This window comes from Magallana gigas, chromosome 6 (assembly GCF_963853765.1).
Source record: "Magallana gigas chromosome 6, xbMagGiga1.1, whole genome shotgun sequence".
In the NCBI taxonomy this organism is placed as follows: Eukaryota; Metazoa; Mollusca; class Bivalvia; order Ostreida; family Ostreidae; genus Magallana; species Magallana gigas.
This window is the reverse complement of record NC_088858.1, coordinates 52,298,770-52,311,457: the sequence shown is the minus strand read 5'-3', so window position 1 is coordinate 52,311,457 and position 12,688 is coordinate 52,298,770. Positions and strand designations below refer to the sequence as shown.

The 12,688-nt window shown below is 32.7% G+C and overlaps 1 protein-coding gene across 1 annotated transcript; it reads left to right on the top strand.

Moving 5' to 3' along the window:
* The first annotated feature begins 997 nt into the window (after positions 1-997).
* LOC105333514 (uncharacterized) lies at positions 998-11,677 on the top strand. Its single transcript, XM_034467196.2, has 20 exons — positions 998-1,129; positions 3,473-3,945; positions 4,036-4,115; positions 4,197-4,240; positions 4,451-4,733; positions 4,845-4,957; positions 5,075-5,245; positions 5,331-5,411; positions 5,515-5,640; positions 7,983-8,093; positions 8,428-8,502; positions 8,678-8,805; positions 8,881-8,967; positions 9,116-9,205; positions 9,612-9,722; positions 9,815-10,016; positions 10,119-10,262; positions 10,472-10,557; positions 10,647-10,717; positions 10,851-11,677. The coding sequence occupies exons 1-20, from the start codon at positions 1,081-1,083 to the stop codon at positions 11,098-11,100; spliced, it is 2,775 nt and encodes a 924-aa protein (XP_034323087.2). The 5' UTR covers positions 998-1,080; the 3' UTR covers positions 11,101-11,677.
* The last annotated feature ends 1,011 nt before the right edge of the window (positions 11,678-12,688 follow it).

Sequence of the window (12,688 nt, the reverse complement as noted above, 5' to 3'; positions counted from 1 at the left end):
TGAGCAAGTCACACTCTTTCCTTTTGATTATACATAGTTTAAAATACCGAGAACGATGACGCGTAACCGCCATTTTGGCATTTAAAACCTATCAAGATCATAAAATCACAAAATTTCTCAACTTATAAACATTAAATATAATGTTACCTATGATTTTAAGAAATACAAAAAAAGTTATAACTTTGCACATACGCTGCATAAAATAAAAAGATGCACAAAAGCACGGCATAGATCTGTACTCGGCCTCGTTATATAACAGATTTTAAAATTTCAATTACAGTAAGAAAGAAAATTTAACAAGTCCTTGCTTTAAACAACGCAGAACATAGATTATATTTATAAAACTGTCAATAGTACTAAATTAAAATGTACAGAACGAACTGTAAATTAAGGCAAATTTTAAATCTGCATGATTTTACAATGATACGGAAATGGAAAGGAAACAGCTATAATGGAAAATTGCATCACCAATTGAATTCTTCTCTCGTCGCAAGTAAATGTCCTTGTTAAATATTTTAAATATATTACGATGAAAATAGTTCCACATTTATATAAGAGCAATGAATGACACGGACAACGTTAGCTCAGCTGCAGTTACACATGCCCAAGGCAAGTTTCAATTTCATCTACAGACAAATATCAATTATTTACATGTGTAATAATTGAATTTCATTCTATTGTTCAAATGTGTTCATTTTCTTCCAAGTATTTCTTAACTAACTCCATGCTAACTTTCCGTCAGCTTGTTCATTTTGAGTTGTCAGAGCAATTTGAAAAAAAAAAGTAGGTTTCAATTACAGTAAGAAAGAAAATTTAACAAGTCCTTGCTTTAAACAACGCAGAACATAGATTATATTTATAAAACTGTTAATAGTTCTAAATTAAAATGTACAGAACGAACTGTAAATTAAGGCAAATTTTAAATCTGCATGATTTTACAATGATACGGAAATGGAAAGGAAACGGCTATAATGGAAAATTGCATCACCAACTGAATTCTTCTCTCGTCGCAAGTAAATGTCCTTGTTAAATATTTTAAATATATTACGATGAAAATAGTTCCACATTTATATAAGAGCAATGAATGACACGGACAACGTTAGCTCAGCTGCAGTTACACATGCCCAAGGCAAGTTTCAAATTCATCTACAGACAAATATCAATTATTTACATGTGTAATAATTGAATTTCATTCTATTGTTCAAATGTGTTCATTTTCTTCCAAGTATTTCTTAACTAACTCCATGCTAACTTTCCGTCAGCTTGTTCATTTTGAGTTGTCAGAGCAATTTGAAAAAAAACGTAGGTTTCAAGCAAAATTAAGATATTCAAAATGTGATATGAACTTTGGTTTATCTTGAATTTATGTATAATTTGCCGAAAATTATGCGTTAAGATAACATATTTAAGTCATTTATTTGAATTAAATTGTTTCCTTGTTGGATCAAGCAAAACACGCCAAAAACCATAGTTTATTTTTCATAATTATTTTGGCATGTTTGTGTGATATTAATATATGGCTTATACTTTTTTAAATCCTTAGTTATTGGAAGTTATTTAAATCAAAACACTTTATCAAAGGAGCAAAAATCGTTTTAGACGGGGTCACGTGATCCCGTCTATTGGTTTACTGTCAACCGAAGTCTCAAACTGGAAGACACGCGTAGAACACTTGAATTGAGTGTACGCGTAGGAAAATAGTGCAGAAAGTTTTCATGCATTTCAGTAAATATGTATCATAAAAACACGCATTAAATCTTTTTAAGTCCTCTGTGTATAAACAAAATTCTATTTAGAAAATAAACAAATAGTTTTATTGATCAAAATATTTTTGCTCGGGTTCAAATGTGGAATGAGTTACGGAACTGAATGCACAGCGCCGTTGACGATTCAGTTGGTGCTCATTAATCAATAGAAGAGGTTGATGGTGGAATCGAAATTAAAGTTCCCAAACGCAATGTGCCATTTTTTAAAAGTTGTGAATTTTATTTTGACAATCTTTCACCTGAATACTACCAATCTTCATGCGCAAACCGAAGTTAAAATCGGGACGTGTTATACACAGAGGTTTTACAAATTAAATAGGTGTTTCATTGGCTTCCAGTCTACTTGTGGTATGACTGCTGTTCGTCTCTAAAGGAATTTTGTACAGAGAAAATAAAAACAAGTCTGAATTTGCCTTCTCGTTCGTTGGCTCTTTATTTGATAAAGCTGAATTTAAATTTTAACAATGCATTGTATGCCAAATCTATAATAGATTATACATTTTGGAAGACTTATACATCATATAATATATACAATCTTATCGATTGAAGAACCAAGTTAAATGTTAATGTTCATGTTTTCCGGCTTAGTTGGAATCAGGCTTGGGGTGAATTACATTGTAAAATAATGTATAACATTACCATTACTTCATGAACTAGGGCATTAAATTACCATTACCATTACTTAATTTTCTTGAAGTAATGCATTACATTACCATTGCATGAGTAAAGTAATGCATTACCATTACTTTGTGAAAAGTCAATAAGTTTTAAAAAAGTAATTTTAAACCTAAATAAAGATTTTTTGTAAATATTTCATAAATAAAACATGCTTAAAATATTTACAGGTTCATGTTCACTATCAGGTTCAAATTTAATGACATACAAGATTGCTGTTGCACTTGTAGTTCTCAAAGTAAGGTTAAATTGGTCCCGTAACTTTTACACGCTAATGGCGGAGTTGACAATCTCTGTTATTTATGTCTCTGATTTTCGGAGTATGATTTTTAATGAAAGGAACGGTTGTATCGTAATTCGTGTAGGTCATGCACGAGTTTACACAAAAAAGTAGTAAGTGGCGAACCGATTTATTTTTACCTATTAATTTTGCATGAATCGCAAATGAAGAAAATCGTGTCAGCTAAGTCGGTCTTAAAAATCAAAATGGCGACCGTGACAAATCTTTTTATTGTCAAAGTTCTTGGAATCTTATTGTCAAAAAAAATATTTCTAACGTCAGGTGCCTGTGTTTGTTATCGGTATACAAATGTTCACTTTGTTTGTTAATTCAGCAGTTTTAGAGTTCTCGGGGTTTTCATAAAACTTTTATTACGGATACCGTCCGACTTGTGGATTTTCCCTTGGATCACAAAATTGAATAAATGTAATGATTAAAATTTTCTTTTTTGATAAAGTTGTTTGATTTTGCAGGTTAGAAGTAATTTTTAGAAACTTTCCTTGGGGTCTTATTTTACATAATATACCGTTGTGTCAATTTTCTACAATTATGAAGGCCGGGATAAAGTAAAACTTGGACAAAGTATCAGACAATTGCAAAAAAGCCGAATTAACATAGATTGTAACAACTAATTCAAACTCATAAATTTTGGAAGCATATTCGAGGAAATCCAGGACAATTACAAATTCAAACTTTCAAGACCCCGTCTTTCAGTACTCTCAGAACTTTGATTTTTTTTACTCTTCTGTAGACTCTCTAGCAGTACAGAAAGATGTTGGAAAAGAATTACTTTTGGGCGAATCTGAAACATTGTCCAAATCTCACAACAAACATGTAGATATAGTGCCAGAGAAGAGCACTCTTAATAAAATCAAATTGCCTGCAGGAAGTTTCAACTCTGATTTCTTAGGAAGCAGACGGGACGATGTTAAAAAAGAAAACGAAGCGGTTTTGGACGTAAACCATTTAAGTACTAATGGGATTATTGGCAGAAAACCTGTTGATGACAACATTGAAAATTTTCAATACAAAGATGGCAACTTAGAGTGTTCTGCTGCAATTGGCGAATCAAAGTCTCTTGAGACTAGTGAGACTGGAGATAAGGAAGAAAAATGTCAAGACGAAGACAACCTCTGTCGGCAATATATCAAAGATGATAGTGTTAGCCATAAGGAGAGCAGAAGAGATTTGAGTGAAGAAAAGAAATTAGTCATTAAACAATTGGTGAAACAACAATTTATATATAAATAGGTTTACTTTTATAAATGCAATGTTTCATAGAATGAATTTTGATTCGTAAAAGTATTATTGTAGGTGAATCGGTGTCATGAATCTGTTGCAAATCCTGAAAAAGATCACCGTGTGATATTAACTATGGTAAATACGCGTTCAAGGTAAGTGTGATTAGTTAATTCAATTTGGAGTAAACTATTGTCATTGGTTTCTATATTAATGACTGAACATTAATGTTGTAGCTCCCAACGAAAATTACACGACAGAGGACTAAAGTTAATAGCAGGTATTTCCAATTAAAAAAGACCAAATTACTGTAAAAATAACCTTTATTCGTAACGAGATTATTTCGCAATAAACAAGATGAACAGGTTTGCAATTCCATATATTCGCAACCAAGCATCATCCACACCAGCTATTTAAAACAAACCAAAGATATATCAGTAGACATTATTTAAGAAAGTATTGGTATGATTGTATAGCATGTTAACTTTAGGGCTGGAAAATATTGTGAAGAAGTTGAAAGAAAAGCGGAAGGAAAAGGATAATGCCATTACAGATCTAAAACATATTCTAAGTAAGCTCAACGAAAATCTTCAGCACATGGAGAAGAAATTGGAGATATTAGAATCTAGACGAGACAGCGCCACAGAACATCCATTACACAATACAGAACTGAGCAAAAATGTGGCAACACAACAACAAAATGAAAATTCCAACCTTCTCAGCAGTTTTATTTCAAAGGCTAATTCAAGTATATTAATGAATGGACAAAAAAGGTAAAAATAGCATTGTGATTACAATTTCATGCTCATAACTTAAAGGTACTATATTTCTGGTATTTCACTGCATTTCCTGGTCATTGGATTTTTAACATGTTTTAACTGTAGCAGTCCACCATCTATAAGAGTAAACACTGTCTCCATTGAACAAGACCCTGATTCTAAAAATTTGTCTCCGAACAACCTCGAAAAAATTCGACTGAGAGGCCCTGAAAATAAAGGTATATCTTCAAAATATTTAGAGGGAATCTTTTTCGAATCACATGATGCTAATTTACCACATTAGATTATGGCAAAGTAAACATAACATATGAAAAATAATATTTTACGGGGATTAGATTCTCAACCAAGAGCATCCCTGCCTTATAACCCAAATATCGACAGACAAGACGCCAATGGGCCACCAGACATCATTCCAAACCTGCAGAGTGAGCAGCATTCTGTAGATAATCGTAAAAGCATTGCTGAATCAAAGAATAATTGTGACCAATCGATCCTGCCTTGTCAAAGTATGATTCCATTTATCAAGCCTCTTGTACAAATTAAGAAATATAGATGATTTAAAAGTTATTTATATCTTTATCTATTTTTCAGATAATTCTGAGTCATATACGCAACGGAATGATTTATCTTTAGGATACTGGCAAGATAAGGCCAACGAAATCCTAAGAATGAGTATATTGTTTTATTAAAAAAAAAATATCAAATTTTCACATGTTAAAACATTCGCTTTACCTATAAGTAAATGTACTATTCTATTTTAAACACTTTGTAACAGATGCCGAAGAGGGAGAAATTCATAGCAGGCGTGGTCAGTGTCACGTACTCTGTCTGGATACTTCGGAAAGCATGTCGGGAGATGCATTCCAAACGATGGTCAATCTGGCTATTCGATTTATATCAGGTACAATTTAATACTTTTATGTCTCTTTCAGTTCCATGTGTACTTGTAAGCATTGAAATCATATCATAATTTACAATGGTTGTTCAATATGTAATATGTATTTTACGTAATATCAGAAGCATTTGACTCAAATAGTAAAATGAACATTACATTTCTTCAAAGTCTTCTCCGCAGTTTAAAATGCGTAATATCAATCTTTGAATCCATTTCTGAAATGCGTCATGGTCGGTTAATTTATACAGACCTCTGAGGCACTGACTAATGGCTGAGTAAATGGCTTGTCGGGACTTGTAACGACGACTAGATAGAACATTTTAGGTTTTCGAGAAAAGAAAAAGACCAATTGGCTAGAACCAGATAGTATGATGGGTGTTGCAAGACAGTAACCTTCTCCGAATTCAAAAATTGCTTCACAAGCGCATATGTATGTAATGGAGTATTACTAGGAAGTAGATGAATCTCGATCCAGGGCGTCTTTAATGATAATACTTCTTGAGCTTTATAGTGTAGTATCTCGGCAATACCGATCTGTAACACTTTTGCCCTTCGGCACCGGAATAAGTACGCCCATTTCGTTACATGAGAAGAATATGCAATAAAACAAACTTCTTAATCTTATGGTTTGTTTATTGGTAAGTACATGTATTTTTCCATGTGAAGTAAGCCATATTTTATTTCCAATTTTCCTAACTGGTTCCAAATTATGAACACATGTATTATTAGCAGTAACATTATTTTTAGATTGTCTTTGACTGAATTCATCATACATTTATAGCAATTGCTTAGCGGTTCTTATTCGTGCCCGTTTTTAACCATCTCTCAATATACATGAGGTATCCATCTGACAGTGATATATGTTACCTTCAAAATACGCTTCAAAATGAAATACATCCGTGATAGTGATTTTCTAACACCTTTGGCAATGTAAATAATTTTCCTGACATTTGAGACATATGCCTTGCTGTTACTGTCACAGGTCAGCCAGACTTTGCTTCACCTTAAACGGATACTGTACTAGTTTTCTCTACATACGAACTGTATTATAAGTTATCTTATCTGACCCATATACTTCCCCCCAATTCAATAAAAACCAAAATTACCCAAAGACCGATTTTGCGAACTTTTATATAAGCTCCACTTTCTTCAATTTTCTCAACCCGTTTTTCAACCAATAGTCAACGACTGGCAAAGTTTAAACTTATTTTGAGTATAATGAAGAAAGTATTATTTTAATGATATTTTTTGTTATTTATCTTATATTTTTACTCAATCCCAAAAGTGCAGATAGGTCTTCCAAATTTGATTTTATTTAAATTAAAGAATGATCCCACTAAACGTCAAAGGTGTCAACATATAAATGCCTCGTTTGTTCCTTCAAACATTGAGATGTGTTTTTCAATTTCAATTTTACTTTTTACTTTTTTAACTGTAAAAAGGCATTGCTTCGAGTAATATAGCAGCTTGTGTACACTATTTTTTTATAGATTTTAGGCCACACCTACATTTTGAAATTCCGTTTTCTATAAGAGCGCATTAAAAATTCAAGTTGTCGTAAACATGGTCAATAAAAACAGTTAATCATTCACATTTATGGAAGAAAATGCAAACAGTCGTGCGTGCACATGTTTTTTTAATTGAAAGATCTTGTGTGTTTGTCTCTATAGTTAAGGTGGGTTGTTTTCGAATTTCAACCCGTCTTGACCTCATAAGTAGCAAAGCCCTGAATACAATACTAAAATCTATTCACATTTAGCTTTTGAGCACACCAATGCGACATCGTGTATACATATCCAACAAATATTAAAAATTGCCAAATCTAAATTTTAATCATACATTATCTGTTTTAAGCCAGAAAAAGTGAGAGGCGTTTTAGATTGCTTTCTTTGGTACATGCAATACTTCAAAAACTTGAAAATCTTAGTACGCTTCAAACACACTATAATATACCCAGACATACTATTCGCACGCTTGATAGACGCTTCGCATTCTAATTAAAAAAAATACAATGTTACAAAGCCTAAACAGCGAAGTCAGGATTTCACACTGAAGTATACAATTTTATTTTATTGATATTATGTCTATAATGAGAGTCTTCCTGGCCAAAAATGTTTCTATACAGACTATACTTCGAGATGTTTGGTAAAATTTTACAATATTTTTATTTGAAAGAGTAAATTTCGGTTTTTAAAAAGGGCGAGATCCCAGTGTTTAGAGGTTCATTCTTTAACAAATATGTTTCCTGAGGGATCACAGGGCCTCTGCTGCTACGTGCCCGTAGGAGATTTATATTTTTATGTAAGTGTCGGTAAATTAAATGTTCTAAAATTCATCTGTTCCATTAGGTGTACAGGACTCGTCTGTGCCTCAGAATGTTGGATTAGTTTGTTTTGGAGAGGACACAAAAGTTTTGAGTCGATGTTGTATGGATTATTCAAACCTAAAACAAGTGATCAGTGAGTATAATCAACATTTCAAGATAAATTCTATGGTGATTGAATAAAGACAAGTTGACTTCTTAAATACATACTATAAAATGAAAAATAGTCCAAAAAGAAAACTGAATAGAAATGTAATATTATGGTGGTGTTTTGTTCTATCATATTCTAATATATATAGGTTTGAAATCACAAAAATTCAAGATTTATTGTTATTTTTATAGACGGGATGTTCTTCGATATCAAATGATCACAGTGCATATTGTCTAATTGAAGCATACATAAATGAATAATGTTAAGGTACTAATCAAAATCGTGAAATTGATATAATATAATGAATATGACTTTTTAGGGAACTTGAAACCTAGAGGACCAAGCCCTTTGTCAGCTGGACTTCTACTGTCTTTAGCTGTAGTTAGATCGATAAGTAAGAAAATTTACAAATCAATAGCTTAGACACATGGTGTTATATGTCCATTGCAATATAAATAAATGTATTGTGTTAGAACAATTAATTCATTTACAATTTTTAAATAATCTAAACTTTGTTACTACTTCATGTATATTCCATGTCTTGAAAGTATTTAAAACATTATTTTCAGACTCTATTCCCAGTGTACAAGGGGTCGCATTTTTTCCCCGAATTATCATTCTAACAGATGGAGTAGCCACCCCTCAACATGTTACCGGAAATAGAGATTTCATACCAGATATGTCGGATATGTTAACGGTATACATTAATTTATGAATAGATTGTCTTTATGACTATAAGTTTCTATAAACTTGTGATTTTATTTTTTTAAAGATTTCGGGGGAGATATCTGCTGTGTTGGCCAAAACGAGAGGACCACCCGTCAGAATATACAACGTACTTTTGGGAAAGGCGGATGAAGTATTTTTTATTAAATTTCAATATGGTTCATGTATGATTTTTATTCATGATGTAACCACGATGTTTTATTTTTCTATTATTCTTCAATGTATTCTTAATACATTCAAGACATTCTTCTTATAATAGGCGAATGTTTTTATTTGTTCAGACCAGGGTAGGCCCAATACTTGGAAAAACAGGTGGAAAATTGATCAGACCAGCTAACTTTGACAAACTTATACATCAGTACGAAGGAGAGGTTGGTTTTTTTATCAGTGAAAGTTATTTACCTCAACCTAGATTACATATCTGACATATACATAAGTATAGTAGCTTATAATTCAGTTACCTAAATAACATGATAATTTAATTAGAACCAAAAAAACAGCTTAATTTATTGGCGCTGTAGTACCCTGTAAAGAATATTTTGACAAAAATGAATCTTTTCAAGACGGTTGAAACCGAATGAAAAAAGTTTATAAATTTTCTGACCAAATAAATAAATTTCCTATACAAAATATTGATACATATGGTATGAATATTTCGTTTGTGGTGTAGTTCTTATCAAGACAGTAAATGTATTTTGTTTCTATTTTAGCTTTAGTGATTAAGTCCTTCTAAGACAGTATTTTGTTTCGGTGAAGGTATATATTGTTTCATCTTAGGTATTAGCTGCTCGTCTCAGGTCCTATTTTCCGAATTTTCATAATGTGGAACCGGACATGGTGCAGGCAGTCTTGGAAGCATCCGAGCATTCCATAGGACAAACAGACTTGGTAAAACTTTCCTATTGATTTGCCTTTGTCCTTTTTCAAAACCATTTGCAAAACCATTGTTACATTTCTAAATAAGTTTATCACAAATCAAGGAGGACCTCGTTGAATATATACGAAACCCTCCTCCTCAAATATCAATGGATCATGGTACCAATGACAACAATGCCCACATTGTTGTCAATACCAGCATGCCGCCGATAGGCACCAGAGTAAGGAGGGGTCAGGACTGGCTATCAATGTTTGGTGAACAAGATTCTCGCGGTCCAGGAACGGTTGTTGGTAATGATCGTGAAGGCAAGTGTCTCTAACGACATCATACATGTATTTTGATTCAGAGAGTTTGTTTTTAAAATGTCATGTAACATATTTTTTTAAAAACATCATTTTTTCAAACAGGTTTTACATCCGTTTTGTGGGACAATGGTCACCGATATCCTTATCCTTATGGAATCTATGGTGATTTTGCTGTAAAGATTGTCGACGAACCTAGAATTTTACCAGAAGATCAGTTAATTGATGTTGGGTGTCTCGTTAAAAGGGGTACAGAAAGTTGTCTTCCATTTCTTGACACAAAACTAGCTTAATAATAGGCAAACCTTAGACTGAAAAAAAAATTCTCTCTTCTCTACAATGTCTCTCTCTGTTAATAACTGTATACACTGCCTGAAAATCTCTCTCTTTCTCTCTCTCTCTCTCTCTCTCTCTCTCTCTCTCTCATTTAAGTTGTTATAAAGCTGATTTTCATCCAGGTGATGATTGGAGAGACATTGGCCATGGTGGGGGTCCAGGTAGTATCGGGGTTGTGCTTAGGACCCATTTAGATGCAACAGTCGATGTATGTAACATGTTGGTTTTCCTGAATGCAATATTTGCAGTGGGAAGTTCATAAATTATACCTTAATATGTGTGTGGGTTTGTCTGCAGGTTATATGGCCAACTGGGGAGCAAAGGAGGTACAAATATGGGAAACAGGGATACTTTGAAGTAGAACTTTGGTATTTTATTTCTTGCCAAAAAAAATAGATTCTGAAATTACAAATAATATAGCAATACCAATATGAATTTAAAATCCTCTGATAATTTTTATTCAGACCCTTTTAAACAATAATTGTTTTCCCTTTTTTACAGTGATCCATTCGACGAAAATGTAAGAAATCGATTGCTAAGTATGAATGTTCAGGAATGTCCAGCTGATAGTTACAGTACTAGTGAACTCCTGAGAATTGAGTCAGGGGGACTTAGAATAGAGGACGTTGTCAATTCTGATGACAGAACCAAGAACGCTGTGAAAGACATGAATAGAGGAAATACCACTTTGGAAGAAATGAATAAAAGGAATGCCGTGCGATCAAAACAATTAAGTCAAGCAAGAATCTAATCAATGAGTGAGGGTGGTGAAAAGTCAGGGTAACATACAACAGGAGTGAACGGAAAAAGAAAAACCAACTCCAGCGTTAATTCCTAAACTTGCTTAGGTGGTCATGCATAATCCTGGTCAAGAATAATGGTTGATACTCAGTTTTTATGATTTGATAAAGCAACTGGCAAATTAATGTACTGGTAGCATGCAAATGAGATTTTACAATATGCATCCTAAAATGATTCGTATCGAATTATTTGATTACTGTTACATATTTTTCAGGGGTTAAGAAATGAACAGTCTTTGGGACCAATATATTAGCTTTCTTATTTTAAATTGTGAAGTTCATGACTTCAATGTTAGTATATACAATACATGAATAAAGAATTATTTTAATAGTATTGCAAAATGTTGATTTACTGGTTGTTAAATAAACATTGACCCAATAAATGTAAAAAGCAATATGGAAATTCTTAAGAAAACCTTCAAATTATCAATTATCTTTAGTTAAGAAACAGTTATGAAATTTGTTGGTGGCAGCATTCTGGATTAGATTATGAAATAGTTGTAAGCCTTTTGAAAACCTTCATTCCTTATAACTATTATGTGAAAGGTATTGGATTGCAATAAATCTAGGTTAAGGTCGTCGTATTCTTCTGGCATTTGAGCTGTAACTTGTAATGTGTTATTTATACTGCTGTGATTTTGGAAGAATTTTTTCTTCATGCCATCTGTGACTCATGTACAGTTTCGTAAAACGTATAAGTAGTTGTCGAGAGAGAGAGAGAGAAAGAGAGAGAGAGAAAGAGAGAGAGAGAGAGAGAGAAACAGAAAGACAGACAGACAGACGGACAGATGTAGTATTTTGCAGCGTTTGTTATACTTTTCCTGCATTGCTCACTGCGTTTTATCATATCCTTATAAACAATCAAAGAAGGCATGTGTTTGTTAAAATGAAAACTTTAATTCAGTTTTAAAGACAAGGAACATAAACAGAAAATTAACATACTCATTTATAATACTTTTTGGTAGTATATCTGATATAGTTAAGATTGCCGCAAATATTTGGATCAAAGAAAGGTCAGGGTTGGACGTTGTTAAATAAAAATGTTATTGTCATCTGTAAGATAAATAAACCAGATACATCTTTTCAGATCTATATTGGTTTTAGTCGTTTCCTTTGTATTTTGGGTGCGGGTTGGGGTTGTTTTTGTGTTAGTTTTTGGTTTCTGTTTTTGTGTTGGGTTTTTTTTTTTTTTTTGGGGGGGGGGTGGGGTTTTTTTTTCTTCTTCTTTTTTTTTTGGGGGGGGGGGGGCTAGGGGTGAGGCATTTATTTAAATGATAATCTTTCAAGAAACTATGCTGAATATTTATTCATGTATTTCCGCGGGCAAAACTTATTTAGAACAAATGGAATGATGACAATTAATTTAACAGAAACAATTTCCGTAATACACAGTGCATTTTGATTATCTTGGTTCTGAAATCCGTTTTTTCTAACTAATTATATGACAACAAACTAGGCTGAATGGTCATGACTATGATGGACTATCATCATTTTTTAATTCTTCGTGATCTGGTAAACGGTTTTTATCAGGCATTTCTT